At 45.2% G+C, this 20,691-nt stretch overlaps 1 protein-coding gene across 1 annotated transcript in view; it reads left to right on the top strand.

The window, feature by feature from the left end:
- Kiaa2012 (KIAA2012 ortholog) overlaps positions 1-19,356 on the top strand; it is a 79,591-nt gene extending 60,235 nt beyond the window's left edge. The window contains exons 10-17 of the mRNA XM_055616799.1: positions 6,768-6,870; positions 8,898-9,060; positions 9,814-9,928; positions 12,068-12,399; positions 14,509-14,693; positions 15,241-15,413; positions 16,073-16,292; positions 18,155-19,356. Of these exons, the coding sequence (XP_055472774.1) occupies positions 6,768-6,870; positions 8,898-9,060; positions 9,814-9,928; positions 12,068-12,399; positions 14,509-14,693; positions 15,241-15,413; positions 16,073-16,292; positions 18,155-18,290 (1,427 nt within the window). The 3' untranslated portion in view covers positions 18,291-19,356. The remainder of the gene's footprint in view (positions 1-6,767; positions 6,871-8,897; positions 9,061-9,813; positions 9,929-12,067; positions 12,400-14,508; positions 14,694-15,240; positions 15,414-16,072; positions 16,293-18,154) is intronic.
- Positions 19,357-20,691: the final 1,335 nt, after the last annotated feature.

Below are 20,691 nucleotides of genomic sequence, written 5' to 3'. Positions count from 1 at the left end.
GGCACATCCCCTCCTCGGCTGTGAGGATGAGACGTGTGCTTGGGAGCAAGAGTGGGAGCTGCACAGATAACGCTGCCAGGGCGGGCTACCTGCTTTTAGCACCTAGATGAGTGACACACCCTTCGCAGCACCCTCCTTCATAGTGAGAGTTGGGCCAGAAACACACTTAGGACTGCTCCTGCACACACTCAGCCCTGTGTGGAAACCAAAAAGGTCCCCGGAACACAGATGTCGCCTTTGACTCTGAAAACCCCTTCACCCTCCAGAGAAGAACACTCATTTCTCACCCAGAGCCTAAATTTGTCAAAACAAAGGACAGCTGGGGAGAAAGACAACATAAGAAAAGAGAACTACCAGGCATGACACAGTGTGCATAATCCCACCACAGGAGAGCCGAGGCAGGAGTATCACCAAGTTCAAGGCCAGCCTAGGCTATGTAGCCGGACACTATGTCAAAATCAGGAGTGGAAGGAAGGCTGGCCAGTATTTGGTTTTGTTTTTTTGTTTTTTCAAGACAGAGTTTCTCTCTGTATCCCTGGCTGTCCTGGACTCAGTTTGTAGACCAGTCTGGCCTCGAACTCACAGCCATCCACCTGCCTCTGCCTCCTAAGCGCTGGCTGGCTGGCTGGCCAGTCTTGTAATCAAAGATGTGAAATTCCTAAAACAGTAGAGAACTGAATCCTTACCCTTAAATTGTAGCTAGCTAGATAGACAGACAGACGGATAGATAGATAAACAATGCTCAGTGACTGAACTCAGTTTATCACAGGAATTCAAAGTGGCTAACTCTGAAAAATCCCAGCACTCAGGAGGCAGAGGCAGGTAGATCTCTCTGAGTTCGAGACCATCCTGGTCTACTAAGTGAGTTCCAGGACAGCCAGGGCTACACAGAGAAACCCTGTCTCAATAATAATAATAATAATAATAATAATAATAATAATAATAATAATAAATTAAAAATACAATAAATCAAGGTAGGAAGAGAAGAGACTTCCTGATCCCACTAAGGACATGCTCTACCACAGCTGTCAAGCTCACCCCTGGGTGAAACTTTCCAGCCATCTCTCTAGAGACAGGACTGGGGCACAGACACCCTCCATCACTGCTTCTGCCAACACGCTCGCTGCCCGCCTCTTTAGCTTGGTTCTCAGTTGCAGAGGGTTCAATCCCCAGTCTCGCATTTCCTGACAGGGGGCTGCAGAAGGCAGAGAGTATGAGGCTGAGTGAGGCTGCATACCTCATGGAGGTCAGGAAGTAGAGAAAGGAAGAAACTGGTGGCCAATATCTACTTAAATGGCACACCCACCCCGACAATCTTTCCTCTCTAGGCCCATCCCCTAAAGGTACCACTACCTCCTAATCTCAGCTCAGGCTGTGGCCAAGCCTTTCTCACATCACCCGAGAGAGGCGTTTACAACCCAAATCACAACCCTAAAAACAGACAGAAGGACGGAGTGACTGCCACACACAGATTTTAAAATCAGCTCAGTAGTCTTTCAAGACACAAAATGTAAATGCAACTAGTGTTGCTTCCCTTTGTTGCCGTTTTCGTTTTGCTTTGGTTCTTTGAGACAGTCAAAGAACAATCTCATGTTGCCCAGGCCAGTTTGAAAACCACCAGTACGCCATGACCAAAAGCAAGTTGGGGAGGGAAGGGTTTATTTGGCTTACACGTCCATGTTGCTGTTCATCACTGAAGGAAGTCAGGACAGGAACTCAAGCGGGGCAGGGGCCTGGAGGCCTGATGCAGAAGCCACAGAGAGGTGCTGCTACTGCTCATGGCTTGCTCAGCCTTTTTTTTTTTTTTTTTTTTATTTTTATTTTTTTTTTAGTTTTTTGAGACAGGGTTTCGCTGTGTAACCTTGGCTGTCTTGGACTCACTTTGTAGATCAGGCTGGCCTCGAACTCACAGAGATCCGCCTGCCTCTTCGTCCCTGCGTGCTGGGATTAAAGGCTTGTGATTCCTCTCGCTGCCCAGGAATGGCACCACCCACAATACTCCGGGCCCTCTTCCATGGATCACTAATTAAGAAAATGCCTTACAGCCAAATCTTAGGGAGGCATTTTCTCAAGCGAGGTAGGTTCCTTCCTTTCAGATAACTCTAGCTTTTGTCAAGTTGACATAAAACTAGCCAGGACAATGGGCATAAGTGAAATTGAAAAGGAATTGTTACAGAAAACCCTAAGCATATACAAAGGTGCCAGAACAGCATAAACAGCCTTCATTGGGGAACTGCTTAGAGAAACAACACCCTCCCTGGCCAACGTTCTCCATAGAATAACAACTCTTTCTCTTCCTCATCACTCCAAAATGAATTCCAGGCTTATACTATTTAACCCATAGATACCCACACAGCTCTGAAAAACAGGAAAGGGCTCTTGACATGTGAGGTCATTCTTCTTGGCTAGTTTTGTGTCAGCTTGACACAAGCTATAGTCATGACAGAGGAGGGAGCCTCAGTTGAGAAAATGCCCCCTTATGATCCAGCTGCACACAAGCCTGTAGGGTATTTTCTTAATTGGTGTTCCATGGGGGAGGGTCCAGCCCATAGTGAGTGGTGCCACCCCTGGGCTCGTGGTCCTGGGTTCTAGAAGAAAGCAGGCTGAGCAAACCATGAGGAGCAGGCCAGTAAGCAGCACCCTCCATGGCCTCCGAATCAGCTCCTGCCTCCAGGTTCCTGCCTGGTTTGAGTTCTTGCCTTGGCTTCCCTTGGGGCAGATTCAGGATGTGTAAGTCAAACAAAGCCTTTTTTTCTCAAGTTGCTTTTGGTCATGATGTTTCATCATAGCAGTAGAAAAGTAACAAAAAAAACACCCCAACATTATCCTGCCTAAAATAATAATAATGATAATAATTCTTTAATATGGTTGACCATGTTTTCATAGCCTCAGGTTCTTATTGTCTAACCACTGTAATTTTCGGGTTGGTTATAATTAGTTGATGTGACTTTAAAATTACGGATTCCATTCTGTTTCTTCAATTCCCCCTTTCAGTTTATGCTCAGAAAATTGGGCCCCTTCGTCCTGTGGCAACTCCCCATGGTGTTGGTCTGCTATATCCAGTTGTGGCTTCCTGTGTTTCTCAGCTCTCCTGTTCCCCGCTACCCAATCCTCGGGTCTAGAGACTTAAACAGATTCAGGTTTCGTTCCTCCCTTTGGCAAGGCCACTTCTGTGTGTCTCAGGACACGAGTGTTCACTTGTCTCTTCATGACGCCGGTACACAGCCCCATCAGCAGAGGAGCTGGCAAAGCCAGGAGCCCACCTGCAACTCTATCAGCCCTTCCTCAGTTACTATTGGGAAACTCCAGCAGAGAGGAATAGTCCCCAAGTGCTATTGTTAATGATTCAGTGGCGTAGTTTACATAGGGAGGCAGTATAACTGGTCACTCTTTCCCTTTGTGGATCGTTTTTTCAATGAGTTGGCTCCCCAGCAGCCCCCTACAGCGATCTAATTTTCAGAGTATCATGGCTAATTACTAACTTGCAGACTTAAACATGGAAAAGTATAATTCTGAGACAATGTATGATTTTATTTCAATGAAATAAAAATAGACACGAATAAACATACTCTATATAACCCTACTTAGTGTTTCACAGATAGGACCATTATCATAAAGATGACAATACCAAACAGGGTGTGGTGGCATTTAAGAGCACCGTGGGTGACCTAGCAAAGAAGAAGAAGAAGAAGAAGAAGAAGAAGAAGAAGAAGAAGAAGAAGAAGAAGAAGAAGAAGAAGAAGAAGAAAGAAGAAGAAGAAAAAAGAGAAGAGAAAACAACAGTTCCTTCAAATCCCACACTCAGAAAGCTGAGGCAGGAAGATGAAGCCACATCGAAGGTAGATCTATAGCCGGGACGCTCCCAGCAAAGGCTTGGTGGAGCGCACAGCCGGCTAACTGCGGCAGAGTGGTTGTTACCCTAAGATTCAGCTTCCCCGCTTGTTCTCTTGGTGCATAATACCGCTGGCTCTTCCATGCGCCCCTTCCTCTTCCTTCCACGAAGCCGTCCATGATTCTCCCAGGAATCAATACTTCATTTCTTTGTTGGGAAAATGTGAATCAAATACGTGAGACTATTCCAATTTCACACAACTCAGTGGGAACTCCATGGGTAATGAGTACACAGATTTTTTTTTTATTCTACATAGTTATAATAGTTTATAGATATCTAAATTCAATATTGCCTAAATATCAGGTTCGCTAAGGGAAAGAAACCCCCTTCTCTGGCTCCCAGACCCGGAACAGCCGTTCAATCCTGATCACAAACGTGGCGGAACACCAGCTAAGCCTCCGCTTCTGGACAGTACAATTCCACCCTCTGGTGGTAGCCTTGTGCTCTGCACCCAAATTCAGAAAAAAAAGGTACAAGTCAGGGCTCTCCTTCAAGGAGAATGTGTGCTGTCCATCCTGTCTCCTGTCCACCTTCATCCCCACCCCAACCTCAGGCAGCCATGTTCAAGAAAGAAATCCTCACAGGGGTCCTTTTGTCATGGACATGCCTTAGGTACTGTAATCATCTACTACCCGCTAATGTCACATATTCAAAGCAAAATAAATCCTCAGCCACATTGAACACCAACAGCCTGTCCCCACTCCAAAGCCTGGAGGTCTGTGTGTGAGAGAGTATCACCTGAATGCATGAGAACGGGAAAGGGGAACCCAGGTTACAAAGCGCCCTTGGGCTAGGGGAGCATGACTGAGTGAACACTGGAAAATGCCTGAGCACGGTATTAGAAGGTCGGCAGTGTGATATGCATAGGCCTCCCCCATAAGGACGGCACCGTTTAAAGCAGTAGAGGAATGTTAATCGAGAGAATGGTTGTTCTGGCGAGAGATCACAGACCTAGGTCTGTGTGATCAGGTTGGCCTACAGACATGCCTTTAATCCAGGAGACAGAGGCAAGAAGATCTAAGTTCAAGGCCAGCCTGGTCTTTCAGATGCGCTCAGTAGACTCCTGTCAATGTTTAGTGTGCATCCCATCTGTCTTTCAAAACGAGGATTGATAATCTTACCCCATGTCCGCTCTCTTGATTATCTTTTTTAGGTGTATAGATTTCATTATGTTTATCATATCTTATAGGTCTATATAAGTGAGTATATACCGTGTTTGTCTTTCTCCTTCTGGGATATTTCACTCAGGATCATTTTCTTTATACATCTCTCATACAACCATAATCTCCCCTTTCCCCCCTTCAAGCTTCAGGTAAAGAAAAGCTTAGGTCCAGGTGTAATAGTACACACCTTTCATCCCAAACAATGAGGTTAGTTTGTAGATACACCCATGTTTGAAAGTATTGTCTAATTGAGTGGCAGAAAAAGTGATGAATCAGAGAAAGACTGGAAAGAATAGGATTCACCCAACTGTCATGAGAAGAGAGTGGAAAAGAAAGCACTTTTCAACTGCCATGTCTCGTGACAGTGCAGAGAGAGAGAGAGAGAGAGCAGTTTTACTGGGACAGTAATAGAGAGATGGGTTGCAGAGAGAGAACTAAGGTGAAGATCTAATGAGCCAGAGAATGAGAAGGAGCTAGAAGATTAGAGCAGACTGCTTGAGGCGAAACAGAGCACTGCAGGAGCTAAGAAAGAGAATAGTCAGACTAAATAAGTCAGCTTAGAGAGGAGTTTGAGCTATCCAGCCCAGAGCTCGGTAAGAACGAGAAAGGGTGAGCTTATTCAGCAGTAAGTCTCAGAGGCTGAAAACATTCTAGGCCTAGATTAGATTGTATGGAGGCTAGAGGTTTCCAGCACTAGGCCTAGGTCAGCAGATGGAGCCACCAAGCAAGCCTCTCAGACAACTGGAACAGGTGAATAAAAGCTATTTTTACACTTTCTAGTGTTATAACCACACTAGGGTTTTAAGAAAACAATTTAAGCCAGGCCCAGTGGTGTACACTTTAAATCCCAGGGCTCAGGGAGGCAGAAGCAGGTGGATCTCCGTGAGTTCAAGGCCAGCCTGGTCCAGGACAGCCAAGGCTACACAGAGAAACCCTGCCTCAGGGGAAAAAAATAACAGCAACAACAACAACAAAGTAAGCACAAATGACAACAACAAACAATTTAAACATACATAAATCTTATAATCTAATCTAATATTCCCTTGTCTAGTTTATCTTTCAATCCTTAGCCAGCTAGGTTTTTGCGATTGTTGTTGTTTGCCTTTTGAGGCAGGGTCTGAATATTAACTATGACAGGCCCAGAACGTGAGGCAATCCTTCTGCCTCCTCCAGATTTTAATTATGTTAGACCATAAATATTTCCCATACTTTCAGTATTTATCTTTTTAGCCATAGCTTTCTTCTCTTTCCTATTTTATTAGTCTTCTCAGTGGTACTGAGGTTTGAACACAGGGAGACAGAACTCCACCTCTGAGCCCTTACCTAGCCCTTACCTATAATTTTAAGTACCACAGTCATGTATAAGTTTCTTCCCAAGTCTTTGTTGGACTGTCTCTAATTTTTCCTTACCAAATAAATAAAATAAATAAGATGTTACATAAGTTTACTTGTTCTTTTGAACAGTTTCTTTATGTCCTGTTTAAAGAATAAAATAATTTTTTTCTGATTCTAGATACGTACTGTCCTATCACTCTCCTAAAGGACACTTTAGTGATCTCAATGTCATTTGCCAGAGCCAGCACTGGTTCCTGCAGGCCTCCCTCCCTCATCTGCACTGCTCACAACTCACCAGCAGACGCTTCCCTTGCCTGATTTCCTTCTGGGAAAACTGCCTGGGCCATTTACTGATGGAGAATACTCTGTTTTCACAGACCCAGAGCCAAAGACTGTGACCCTTCACCCCAGCGGTCCTCCCCCGGCTTCCCCGGCTTCCCCGGCTTCCCCGGCTTCCCCGGCCAACACCTTGAAAAGCATGTGAGTGTGCAACTTGTAGCAACATGGGGCTCTCTGCATACATTGTAGGGTTCGTTTTTCTCAATTTGCTTTCTGTTGTTTGCTTGCTTGCTTGCTTGCTTTCTGAGACTCAGGAGATAACATGCTGGGAATAAAGGAAAGAGGCCCATGGGAAGACTACACATAGATGAGTGAGCTACTTAAACCATGCCCTCCTGGTCAGGAGGAAGAGTAAAGTTTGTAACGGTCTAGGAGCGTGCACCTGAGGTTTACAGAGACCCTGCAACGCTGGGGACACTCAGCTCCTCCTGGTTCCTGTCTTCAGCGTTCATTAACTCTGGATGGACACCATCATGGCTCCTTCTCCTCCCCGCCTACCCAGGGACACCTTCCCTGGGTGCTCACTGTGAGCCCACTGGCCAGCAGCCCAGGCAGCCTGCCTAGTCCTTGCTCCTTGGTCTCCTTTAGTTGTGGCCTTTGCTGTAGATTTCTTTGCAACCAGCTGGAACTAGACCTTATAATGGGCTCCATGAGCCTGGAATGACTTGAGACCAGCAGTATAAAGACTCTCTTAGGTCAAAAGGTTTTGTGTGGAAAAAGAAGCAAAAGGAGAGTCTATAATTGAGGCAGCCACATTTAAAAAAAAAAGTATATATATTTTCAGTTTTCTATCCCTTTTCCCATAACATATTTTAAACAGATTATTACAACTCCCCTTCCCCTAGCCAAAACCAATAAAATAATCAAACAGAATTCCTTTTTCTATCAAGAGGACAATAAAAAGCATAAAACACTTCACAAAATTCATTACAGTTATTGTGGCTAAAATTCAGATTTAACACAGATTCCTAACTGTGAAAAACAGCAACATGGTCAGGTCCATGGCGCTCATTTGCAGCTTACTTGTTCCTTGGGGGAAACAGGAGTTTTCCTAGCACCAAGTTCTAAAGCAGACTTCTGTAAGTTTTTATAGAGTGACATTGAATGATTTAAAGACTCACGTATCTACAGGAAATTCCATCTACCTCATTCAACAAATATTTCTCAAGTTTCCACAGCAAAGCCCTGGGCTAGTACACTGCAGTAAATACATTGCTTTAACTAAAAGAAAACAAGACCCAGGCCAGGCCCAGCGCCCAGCAGGCACTGCTGCCATCTTTACACCAGGACAGTGATGGCTATGATGCCGGGACACACGAAACAGGGCACATGCAACCTCACAGTGGTCGAAGGAATGAGTGGGGCAGTTGCATGCTTTTGAGATCATCCTATTTAAAGGCTGCTTTTCTTTTGCAGCCAATCCTTTGATAGAAGACATTTCAGTTGTACGATTCTGTTGTTCATCAAAGGCATAGAGTGTGAGGGCGATCTGACTGCGACATGACCCTCCGGGGATTGATCGCCATGGTTGATTCAGTTACCCTGATTGGCTAGGCTGGTGTCCCCTTCCTCATTCACTGCTCCATGTGTAACGCCCAAACCCGCCAGCCCCACTTCAGGGAACACCCTGTCTTTCTTTGTTCAAGGGTGCTGGAGTCATTGCACCTCCCTGCTAAAACCTCCAAACAAGCTCCCAACTAAAGGTGTAAATAACTATTATGGGGCTGGAGAGATGGCTCTGTTGTTAAGAGCACTGGCTGTTCTTCCAGGAAACCCGGGTTCAATTCCCTACACCCACATGGCAGCTCCCAACTGTCTGTAACTCCAGTTCCAGGGGATCTGACACCCTCACACAGACAAACAAGCGGGTAGAACACCAATGTACATAAAATAAAAATAAGTATATCATTAAAGAAAAGAATCACATGCATTTAAAGAAAAAGAAAACTATTTCTCCAACTGTCTGTTTTAGGGCTCACCTTAGAGAGACCCCAAAGTGAAAACCACCATCTCCCTTATGCAGGAACGCGTGAGAAGAAAGTTGCCTGAGTGTGTCAAATGTCCCAACAGCCAATCGCAGCTGCTCTGTCAGCGTTTGCTCCCCCACCATCTTCCCTCCCACTTGACTTCTTTCATTCAATTGGTCTGTTGGCTTGCTCTCTTCAAAGGGACAGAGTTTACAAGGTGTCCCACCTGCACAGGAGATTCCTAGAACATGAGCCTGCATCCCCAGGGAAGTTGGGTTCCAAGACTATACCTCGTCTTCCAAGAAAAAATAAGAAAACGCAACCAAAACTGTTCAACCAGAAGACCAAAACTGCCATCAGTCATGTGAGTGTAAGAATGAAGAATCTGGTCCTGAAAACCTGCTTGGACCCTCCAAGGCTCCATGTAGACTTCTTTGGGTTGCTTAATAGATAAAGAACACCTGACCGAAAGGGGCAGTAGAGCCTGAGGGCCAGTGATGGTCCTCACAGCAGGCCCTGCATCTTGTACTAGGCTGCATCTTCCTGAAGGACAAGGGCCCCAATACAAAAGAAAAATACAAGGGGGCAGGTGGGCTGGAGAGATGGCTCAGAGCTTAAGAGGGCTGACTGCTCTTCCAGAGGTGCTGAGTTCAATTTCCAGCAACCATTTGGTGGCTCGTAACCATCCATAATGACATCTGGTGCCCTCTTCTGGCCTACAGGCACACATACAGGAAGAATATTGTATAAATAATAAATTTTAAAATTATATATATATAAGTGAGTAACCATGGCCCTACTCTGTCATCTTCTTTTAGGGGAAAGTTCCACGTTGTCACAGATCAGAGGGAAGGGTGAAGGTTGGCATGGCTCTTGCTGTGCGCTCTCTCAAAGTTACACATGACGCAGCAGTGAGTAAAGCTGGCTCTGTTTCAACCAGTGGGCCAGCAGTGGCTACACTCACAAACATGAAACCTGCTTCCTTTGCTTCAAGCTCTGCAGACCATGACTTGACATCAAAAAAGAAGGCAGGCCATAAAGGGCTTTTCTTACTCTCTTCCACTGTGGAATGGTTCCTATATGTATCACAGTCCTCTTCCTAAATTTCTTCCTTTAGGGAAGGGAGTTGGTTGACAAGGCTAACAGGAAGAAAAGAACCAAGACAGACAAGGGCAAAGCACACAAGAGAGAGAGAGAAGAAAGGGTCCCGAGGCAAGCCGAGGCTGTCAGAGGTAAGACTGTGTGCCGGTGAGGAACCTGCAGGCTCCTGACAGGCAAGGGGCAATATGGAGAACGGACTTTGCTCCTGCAGGTCAGGCTTTGCTTGGTTTCCTGCCTAAGCTGGCTTTGCAGCCTGACTTCTGAGCAGTATGTCTCAGTACACACGGACAGAGGAAAGCAGGGCCAAGCAGAGAGCTGTGACGACCGTGAGACCGGATAACAGCAGCACTCTGCAAGTGTTGGAATGAGAGCCACCATGTTGTTTGAGTGCCTGAGGCTGAGAGGGGTCGGGTAAGGGGCATCAGGGTAAAGGTGCACCCAGGGTCTGTACGTTCCTGTCCGGGGCCCAATGCATATTACATTACTGCTGCCATGATGAGCTAGTAACTACAGGCCCAGATCTGCAATCTGAAAAGCTGAAATGCAAAGCGTCCCCAGGTCTGAAACGCTCTGCCACAAGCAGATTCTGCATCTGGCCTCACTAAAGATACTGTATATGTCTCCTGAGTACTAGGACCTGGGTCTTGCAGGCTATTTGACCTACAGTTTTATTTTGATTCTGAATACAACCCCTTGCTGCTTTAAGAAAAAAAACATAAAATTACCTTCAGGCTGAGGGTGGAAAATGTGTATGGAGCGTTGACAAACTGCATGAATAGCTTGCATCCCTCCCCAGGATTTCATGTTGCGCACATTTTATGTGTGTGTAAATATCCTAAAACCAGAAAATTTCCAATCTGAAGTTCTTCTGATCCCAAACATCTCAGAAAGGGGGTGCCCGGCCTAGGCACCCCAATCTAAGTTTCAGGCAGTTTAGGAAGGGGAGAATGAAATAGGGTCTGAATGCCTCTCCCACCATCACGCCTCCTAGTCCTTCTGCACCTTACAAAGGCCTCAGATGCTTCTGAACCCTTTAGCCTAAAACTCACCTGTCCTTTATTGCCCCAAGATTTGAAGGCCCTTTAAACAAATCACATATTGTCGCTAGGACTACACTAGCACATCCCTGGAAACAGATCTGGCTTTAAAGTTTGCTTTTTAAACTCTTGCTGAATTTACATTTGTCTAGCCCTTAGCATCAGCAGAAATAGGAAAAACAAATGCCCTCAACCCTCAGAGGACTAAATTTCACCCAGTGGAAGCTGTGACCTCAGGGCAGGACTTTCTGGATATGCCGAGGTCCTCCCCTGCCCCGCATAGGTCAGGCGGAGCTTTTCTTTGCTTCCAGGGCTGGGGATTGAACCTAGGGCCCTAGGTACTAAGCACATACTCTTCCACTTTGCTATGTATCCAGCCAGACATGCAACCTTTCCTGTTGCATACTGCTAAGTGGCTGAATCTTTACTGCTCTAAATATAATGCAGGGGTGCTTTTCTCAAATCATTATTACAGTGCAGATTCTATTCACCCAGATACTGGGGATGAGTTCAGGAATATGCACACCACTTTATCCTACTGTGTGCTTAATCTTAAAAGTTCTTAAAGGGCCCAGTGTGGTGGTGAGAGACCAAAAAGATTAAAAATTAGCAGCTATTATTAATTAAGGCCTGAACTATGTGGGTGGAGAAGTCCAGTAATGCCCTGAGGGGAAGAACCTGCCATACTGCATTCTTTCCCCACCCACTAGAGATACAGTTGCTAGGAAACTGGCCCATTCCCCCCTAAGGAGGGAGGGACCTTCCTATAGCCAATCATTTCAAAATGTAGCATTTTGACCAATAGATGCTGGCCAGGCAGGAATTGCCCCTGCCTTGGGTATGCTGGGAGGGACCAGAATCTTTAAATCCCCCAACTAACCTAAGCACAGGGCTCTGGGCTCTCACCGCTTCGGCGGGGGGTGGGGGGTGGGGGGGGTGAGTCCAGCTGCAGCTTGTAATTTGTAATAAAAAGATCCTCATGTGGTTTGCAACGGACTCGGCTCCTGATGGTGGTCTTTTGGGGTATCGCGATTCAGGCACAACAGTGGCACATGCCTCTAACCCCAGCATTTGAGAGGTAGAGGTGAGTCTGCAGCCAGCCTGGTCTATATAATGAGGTCCAGGACAGCCTGAACTGCTGAGACTCTGTCTCAGAAAAAAAAGAGTTACTAAAGAGAATGAGGTCACATTCTTCTACTCAGCCACACCCCTGTCCCCAACTGTTTCCCCCAGGAAAGTCAAAGGGTGTGACAACTGAAAAGAAATCACAGCCAAAAGAAAAGAAACCAGAAACCAAAATGAAAAGGAAACATAAAGAATGGAATGTGGAGATGGCGGCAGAGCTGAGCAAGCCGGACGTCACTAACCCCAAGGAAGCAGAAGGCACCTCAGAGAGAGGGCTCTTCCCCTCACATTCTGCCCCTGAGGACCCTTGGATTTCTCCTGAATACGATGCTCTGGAGAGCCAGGTTTCTATAGATGGAAGATTGCCACTCACCCAGGCCATAGGTGTCCCCAGCAACATGGAATCTGAAGAAGACAGAAGCCCTGGAGACCCTTTCAAGGTATAGGCAGGTGTTCTCTCCAGGGGAGGTCTGTCCTCCCATGACAGGACTGTAGTGTGAAGAAGTATTCCTAAACAGGCTGTTGTTTCTTGTTTGTTAAAGTTATTTTATTTGATGTATATGAGTGCTCTATATGCATGTGCACCTGTGTGCCAGAAAAGGGCAACAGATCCTAGTATAGATGGTTGTGAGCCACCATGTGGATACTGAGTTCAGTGGATACTGAACTCAGGACCTCTGGAAGAACAGACAGCGGCTCTTAGCCACTGAGCCATCTCTCCAGCCCCCCTAGGCTGTAGTTTCCAAAACTGCCCAGTATGTGGTGGTTATTTGTTCTACTTTGGTACCTCCTGACTCTAGTTAGAAGCCAGACCTGATCAAAGACCCAAAGAAAGAAGCTTTGGGCCTCTGAAGTGAATGAGGCGATCTGTGTTGCCCCAAACTGCCAGGAAACATATCCAGCTCTAGTAAGTAGGAGGTAGGTATGGCAGCCATCTGTGAGATATACAGGTCTCACTGGGACGACAGAGAAAGGCAGACGCACTGGCAGTTAGGCCACAATTTCAACTTGGCCTGGCAAGTTGCAAAGGCCAAACAGCTGGACCACACAGCTCGCAGGCAAGCAGGGTGCTTTTTTACAAGTTTCTGTGTTCCAGTGGCCTTGATGCTTTTCTTTTTTTCTTTTTCTTTTTTGGTTTTTTGAGACAGGGTTTCTCTGTGTAGCCTTGGCTGTCCTGAACTTGCATTCTAGACCGGGCTGGCCTGGCCTCAGATTCACTGAGATTCACCTACCTCTGCCTCCCTGAGTGCTGGGATTAAGCCCGGCTCAGTGGCCTTGATTCTAAGGTGCAAGTTTGAATAGAAACATTCAATGAGGAAAATTATTCTTGGAATTCTCATTAATTAGTCAAAAGGAATAACATCCAGACATATCACCTCCCAGCCAATGTTTCTTCTCTGCTATTGGAATCTTCACTAGGATACACAACTACATTTAGAGCCTTTGAACTCCAAGACATCTTTGAACAGCACAGCACACAGGCCAAGTCTCTGGATAGACATCTGCACACAGAAATCACTATAGTACCTCTTTACACCCCCGTTTTTGGCCGAGTGTGGTCAGCCTCAGCTTACAGACCTAGAGACCAAGGCTACAAGTTCAGTGCCAATTGCTAGATGCTACACAACGTTCAGTCGCTGAGGCAAGGCTTGACCTCAGGTCTGTTGACTCCAGGTTCAAAATTCTTGTCACTATTTTAAATAATTGCTTATTTATTTAATAGCACAGTGTTCTCCAAAAGTTCCAGGGACCTTTTGCCCTTAGTGTCCTCAGACCCTCTCAGCTGCCTAGACCACAGAACTCTGCTCTGCACAATTGATTTTGATCTGTGAACGGAATTTTCTAGATCATCAGAATTTCTTAAGATTTGTTGTCAATCCATGGTAGCATTCTGCCTCTGCAGAGCCAACGAGTGTGAACTCCAGGTAGGCCAGAGTCCTGTGGAGTTATTTACCTGTGTTCCCCACCTACAAATGTGACCAAGTAAGAAGGTAGCATGAGAGAGGAAAAAAGATGGATCTATAAGCTGAAAGAAAACCTTTCACTGAATGGTGGGTTAACTGAGCCTGACTCCTCCATAGCCAAGACTGCATGACCTTTTATCATGACCCTGCCTTCCAGTCCTAGCTCTGAAGTTTTAAAATCTCTAGGAGCACCTCCCTCCCACCTCCTGGAGATTTTCATTTGTTGGACCAAATGGCGCTCTGGCATATTTTAAGAACCTTGGGCAGTTCTGAAGTGCAGCTAAGGTTGCAAACGCCAGAACTGACACACTGAACATGATGATGACACCCCTGTTACCACAGTGAGTGCTGGACGTGGCCCTTGAGGAAGACAGTATCAGGAAAGCTGTGCTCCCCCAACCCAAAAGCAAGTGAAAGACTTGACTGTAAGTCAGTCCAACCCCACAGCCAGGCAGGCAGAGGTGGCTTGTGCCGCTGTGGTGATAGTGTGGAGTCAGCCTTAAGAGTCCATCTCCGATTAGAGAAAATCCTACTTGGGGCACAGCTGGATCCATCCTTTACGCTGCTGACACTCTGGTCTCTCAGGCCCTCCTGGAGAAGAGGCAGCAAGAGAAGGCTTCTCTAGACAGAATTGGAACAGAGAGGGCAGAGATGGTGTGGCTGGAGGCGGAGCGGAGAAGGGAGCACGAGTTGCTGGAGCAGCTGGAGACTGCAGAGAAGTTGAAGGAGGAGCTGGAACTGGAGCATCAGAGGCACGCCGAGAAGATCCGGTGAGCCAGCAGCCCCGAGACGCCAGACACAGCAAACCTTCCCCAGGCCCACAGCTCAAGTGCCCACTCGTGGCCTAACACCAAATCATAGGAACAGCCTGGACCACAGAGAAGGATAAGATACTGTCTTGACCATGTGTATGACTCGAGACAGAGGCTCCTAGGAATTCCTGGGAAGTCTTTGAGAGTCAGTCCAGCATTTATCAATGTCTGCATTGTACTAGGTTCTTTCACTAGGTTCTTACTCCCCACAACTCTATAAGGCAAGAATTTAAAAATCCATACTTTAAGGATATAACATTTTAAAAAGAAGATAAAGTACAGAGAACTTAGAGAACTTAAGGCTCTTAAAATCCTGGCCACTGTGAGCTCTGTGCTGAAACTTCTGGGTTTCTTCTAGACCATCTCTCACCTCTGCCTTTCAGCCCGAGCTGTAGAAAACCTGTTCTCTGGAGGGCGCTCCCTGGGGCCTGAAGGCTGCATAACCAACCGCCAGTTGGTTGGACCAGTATTCTTGCCATTGCTCTGACATCTCCTGTGTTCTCAGCCTGAGAAAGCAGAGACTGGAGGAAGTACGGCAGCTGCAGGAGGAAGCAGAGAGGAAACAGAGGCTCCGGTTCCAGGCAGCCCAAGAGAGGGCCCGGAAGCAGCAAGAGGCATTCCGGAGGAAACTGCAAGAAATGCAGAGAAAAAAGCAGCAGGAGGAGGTGGAAAGGGCTGGTGAGAGAATTTCTGAGCTTTTTATATCTCCCATCTCTTGAACCAAGAATACTTTAAATCCACTGTGGGCACTCTTTTATTCCTATCCTAGGCCTCAGTGGACAAAGCACTTGGCATGTATAGGTAGCTTTTTTTTTTTTTTTCCAGAATGATAATTATGTCTGGCTATAGTGGGTTGATATGAAAGGATGGAATATGAATGGAAGACTCTTATGGAAATGACTGCAGGGTCAGACTCCTGGTTCAATAATTGCCTTTGTCAGCATTCTTGGGAGCTACCCAAACTCCTCTACCTGCTCCCTTCATCCTGCAGGCAGACAGTCACAGATCTTTGGAGAGCCTCAAGACGCACCTTCAGGTGTGGATCAGATCATTTTCTGGCATACTTTTCAGGATGAGGGTAGAGGGTAGAAAGTTCAGTGGCCGGTGCTGTGGTCAACTTCTGGTTTGTACTCTAGTAAAGCAAGCATGTTTCTCTAGAAACACCTGACACTCCACCCAACAGCACATTACCCTGTGAGCTTTTTAATGCCCGTTGGTGCTTTCACATGGGACTTGGATTAATAAATCCAGAGGCTCTAGCAGATTAGAAAGGTAGAGCAGAAATGCCAACTGCTCTAGGAACGGCCCTGCTGAGCCCAACTCTTTCTATTCTGCAGAGACTAAGAAACAAAGACAGAAGGAACTAGACATGCAGTTAGCGGAAGAACAGAAACGCCTGATGGAAATGACTGAAGAACAACGGCTGGAGTACCTGTGGGAGAAACGAGAAGCAGAAGAGAAGGCCAGGCGGGAGGCTGAGGAAAGCAGGCAGCAGGAAGAGAAAGCAGCAAGGCTAACTCTGGAGGAAGCCAGGAAACTAGTCCAGGAGCAAATCAGGTACTGGAAGGGGGACTACGGCTACTGTGAGGGCTTGTTTGGAGGCTCAGAGGCCCAGTGCCAATGCCTTTATGCACGCGGTTCTCTCACCCACTACAGAACGGCTAGAAAGACTAAAACGCAAAGAGCCACTCTTCAGTAAGTACAAACAGCGAAGGATTCTTCCTTGGCTTAGAGAAGGTGCACTAAGGCTAGGAGGAAGTTTAGGGAGATTTATCTTGATCTTCTGGTTTACAGAGAAAAGTGTATCTCAAATCAAAATAACAGCCAAAAACGAATCCTAGAGCTACTGTGCAGCAGGGTGGTAGAATGTTTGTTTGCTTTAGATGCTGGGTTCAGCTCCCCGTGAAAGAGGAACAAGCTCTCCATCAGGACCAATCAGTGACTTATGGCCAATACTAAGACCCATTATGCAAATTGTAGACTTTAGGAATTCAAAAGTAGTTAATTACATTCTAGGGGTAAGGACGGAGAGATGCCTGAAAAAGAAATTTTTTTTAACCTAGCAACAAAATATGTAGAAATACTTTAAAGATGTGACAAGAAGCTTTAGATTGATAGCCCAGAGCTTGCCTCTCATGAGATTTTAATACTATGAAGTTAACCATACAAAAATGTAGATGAGTATTTCAGAGAACAGTAAGTGAGCTGTGTGAGAACAGAAATGAGACTGACATGCTGAATGAATAAAAGGCTCAGCATTGCTGGAATGCGGGTGAATAGTGGTACTCTGGAGGTGGATCAGGACCAGACCTAATGTCATATTACAAGAAACTACATAAAACAAGTGACCCTGGGGCCAGGAGCATTTTTGATCCTTTACAATCATAAAACACTGAAAGGTGAGCTGGGTGTGGTGCAGGCCTATAATCCCAATCCTTGGAGGCAGAAGCAAAAGGGCTCTTGGAAGACTCCTCAGGTAGAGCAGTAAGATTGTCTGAAGACAGACAGAGGAGGTGAAACCTCTTCAAGGATAGAGGGACAACCTGGAAAATCATGTCTCCAGCACTAATTGTAAACACTTCTCCCCTTGAGTTGTAACTTTCCACAAATTAAATTGAATCTATAATACTCTTTAAAAGGTCCAGAAAGAGAAGGCACCAAAAGTCAAGACTTTATATTAAGCTTTCATTGTTCCTTCGCTGGACTTTCAGATGCCTGGGGAATTACAAAATAGATCATTACAAAAGTCGTAATTCAGCTTCAATAGTGAAGACATCGTATATCATGGAAATAGTAATGAGATAAAATACAAGCTACTAGAACCCCCAACTTTTCAAGAAAAACTGACAGTCATTATCAGGGTACTTGAGTGATGCTGTAAAACTAATCCAGGTAGCTGAGAGGAAACCAAGCAACTAACAGAGTAATGGACAGTCCTACCCCAAAGACTAGAACTCAGCGCCAACCACTTCATCTGCCCCTGCACTTTAATTCATCTCTAAAACAGAGAGTCTACTTTAATCCCAGCACTCAGGAAGCAGAGGGAGAGACAGGGGGCTCTATGTGAGTTTCCGGGCCAGCCTGGTCTGAACAGCATGTTCCAGGACAGCCAGGACTAAATAGAGAGACCCTATCTCAAAAAATTAATTGAAGCAAGCAAGCAAGCAAGCAAGCAAGCAAGGGAATCCCTAACTAGTAACATTAGTGTAAGGACTGAAAATTATGTCCTTTTTACTTTCCTAATAGGAATTTCATGATGTTCCCAAATAACGTTCCACTAAATCCCACAACCAATCAAATAATCTTCCATCCACTAAAGCCCAAATCTGATAATCAGACAACCCAAATCCAAAACTCTACCAACTTACACGACTGAATGCCTAATCATTTTTGGAATGGGGGTGGGGTTGTCTCTGCAGGCAAAAAGCTGCTTTGGAGGAACACTATTTTCATCGAGAACTCTTTAAGGAAGCCAATGGTCTGCAGTGGACACAGAACATTTCCAGACCGTGGGTCTACTCATACTTCCAGTTCCTAGACACCCCCAAGCCCTGAGGCTAGAAGGACACAAAGAAGTAAGTGGAGAAGTGCTGAGAGGAAAAGCTACATTTTTATATAAAGCTCCAGCTGAGCTCCATTACTTCCTTTTCATCTAGCTTACCTCAACCTGTACCTAGGACTGTCTTCACCCTGGACATTATTCCCAGGGTTCCCACACTCTCCACACACTGTGACTCAATGAACTTTTCACTTACTTAAATCCTTTTGTGTTCTTTAGGACCACATAAATTCAATAGTAGTGGAAGTGTTTACACTACCACTCCACAGATCCAGGTGGAGGCACTGACAGTCTTAGGACATTCTATGTGTTTTGATGTGTTCAAGAGTTGACGGAAAACGGAAGTTGTCACACACTAACTGTGGACTAGCTAAGAGGAGCTGATCATATTAAGAAATCCCTCAGGCCGGAGAGATGGCTCAGTGGTTAAGAGCACTGGCTGCTCTTCCAGAGGACCTGAGCTCAATTCCCAGCATCCACATGGTGGCTCACAACCATCTATAGTGAGATCTGATGCCCCCTTCTGGCATAGAGCACTCATATACATAAACTAAATATTAAAAAAAAAAAAAAATCCCTCTATGAGGCAAAACCACAATTTTATCCCGGGTATCTAAAACAAGTATCTTCTTCAAAGGCATGTTCGGAAGCACTTGATCCATGTTCAACTGAGCAAAATGAGCTGTTTCATGAGGAAATTCTCTCAATCCTCAAAGTGCAGGTCTAGAGCAGCGAGTTTGCATAAACTGACACAGTCTTCTATGGTACCAGCCGGGTAAGTGCTCAATGGCATAGGTAGTTGCTGGGAACTACATTGGCAAAGACATACTCTATTCCACCACCTCAGAAATTCCATCATTGTTGATCCTTGAGCACAAATCTTGAGATTTTTATTCCCAACTGTGTCCTGACGAACCTGCTCATACAACTCTAAACATGTTTCTCAGAAGCCTCAAGTCCTTTAACAAACTCTTAATGTCCAATAACCATCCCTTTAACAAAGCACCACAGAATGCTCGTTAAGACATTGTCAGAAATAAAATATAAAATGTTAAAATAGTAGTATCTGAATTTTCTAAACTTTGGATTGTTTAAGACAGGCTTTCTCTGTGTAGCCCTGGCTGTAACACACTATGTAGAAGACCAGGCTTGCTTTGAACTCACACAGATCTGCCTCTGCCTCTGCTGGGATTAAAGGTGTGCACCACCAGCCACAACTTAATTTTCCCAATTTTTAATCCACACTTGTCTTAGTTTTCTCATCACTTCAACAAAACTATACACACACACACCAAAAAAAAAAAAAAGAATAAGGAAAAAAAAAAAAAGCCTAGAAAGTTAGTACTGGTCCCTCTACATCAGTAGTCAAGAGAGAGAAATGCTGGCACTAACCTCACTATCCATTTCACTCAGTCCCGGACCCCACAGAATGGCAGGGCAGGGACTCCTACCTCCAATCTTTCTGGACACACACCCAGAGGTCACCAGAGTGACTTGAAATCCAGGCAAGCAAACAATGAAGATTTTTGTCATCACACTGTCCACAAATGATGGTTATTTACAGGTAACCCCTGTGCAAAGCAAATACTGTGTATTAGTGGGGACTAGTATTCCCAAGGTATTTGCTTAGCATGGGAATTACACTTCTCCAAACTAGAAATTTAGCCATTTTCCATTCTATAGTAAAGATATTGAATAACTCCTTGTTTCATGAACAATAGAAATAAAATGGCCAAACATGATGGGTAAGATCATAGTGAATTTAAATTCATTGTTTCTGGTGCTTGTCAACCCTACTTGCGCATTCATAGTATTTAACCAGACAATCAATACACACTCAAGAAGCCACATGCCACTGCTCATTTTATTTTCTCCCTTCTGCAAATTTCAGATGCTGCACTCACACACCAGATAGAATGGCTACTAAACACTACTTGGGGTCCTTTTCAAATACAATATATATTACAGTTTTGCTTCCAAGTGTCTATTTTAACGGCACTACCATATCAGCTGAACATATTTTTAGGCCAACAGTAGAGTGTGATTATTTTAGAAGACCTGACCCCCCCACCCCAAAAAAACATTTCTACAACTAATCTCCACCACTAAATGCTGAGAACCTTAGTTTAGAGTTACAAATAAAATTAAGATCCTTAGCCATATTCATGAATTCTGGATAGCTCAAGCAACCAACCAGATCTGTTATTTGATCTTGACAAATGATGCAGCTCAAAAGATTTTCTACAACTTAATTTAATTAACAGTCAGTATTTAAGGAATATAATTGTAAATGCCAGGTGACAGTCTAAAAGCTCTAAATTGTACAATACAAATTTTAAAGGTAAGGTCAAATGCTAGAGCTCCTCAAGGCCATCTGCTTTCTGAGCAACTACCTGA

Source organism: Psammomys obesus, unplaced genomic scaffold, assembly GCF_907164565.1.
Source record: "Psammomys obesus unplaced genomic scaffold, mPsaObe1.curated_primary_1811, whole genome shotgun sequence".
NCBI lineage: Eukaryota > Metazoa > Chordata > Mammalia > Rodentia > Muridae > Psammomys > Psammomys obesus.
This window is presented reverse-complemented; position numbering and strand designations above follow the sequence as displayed.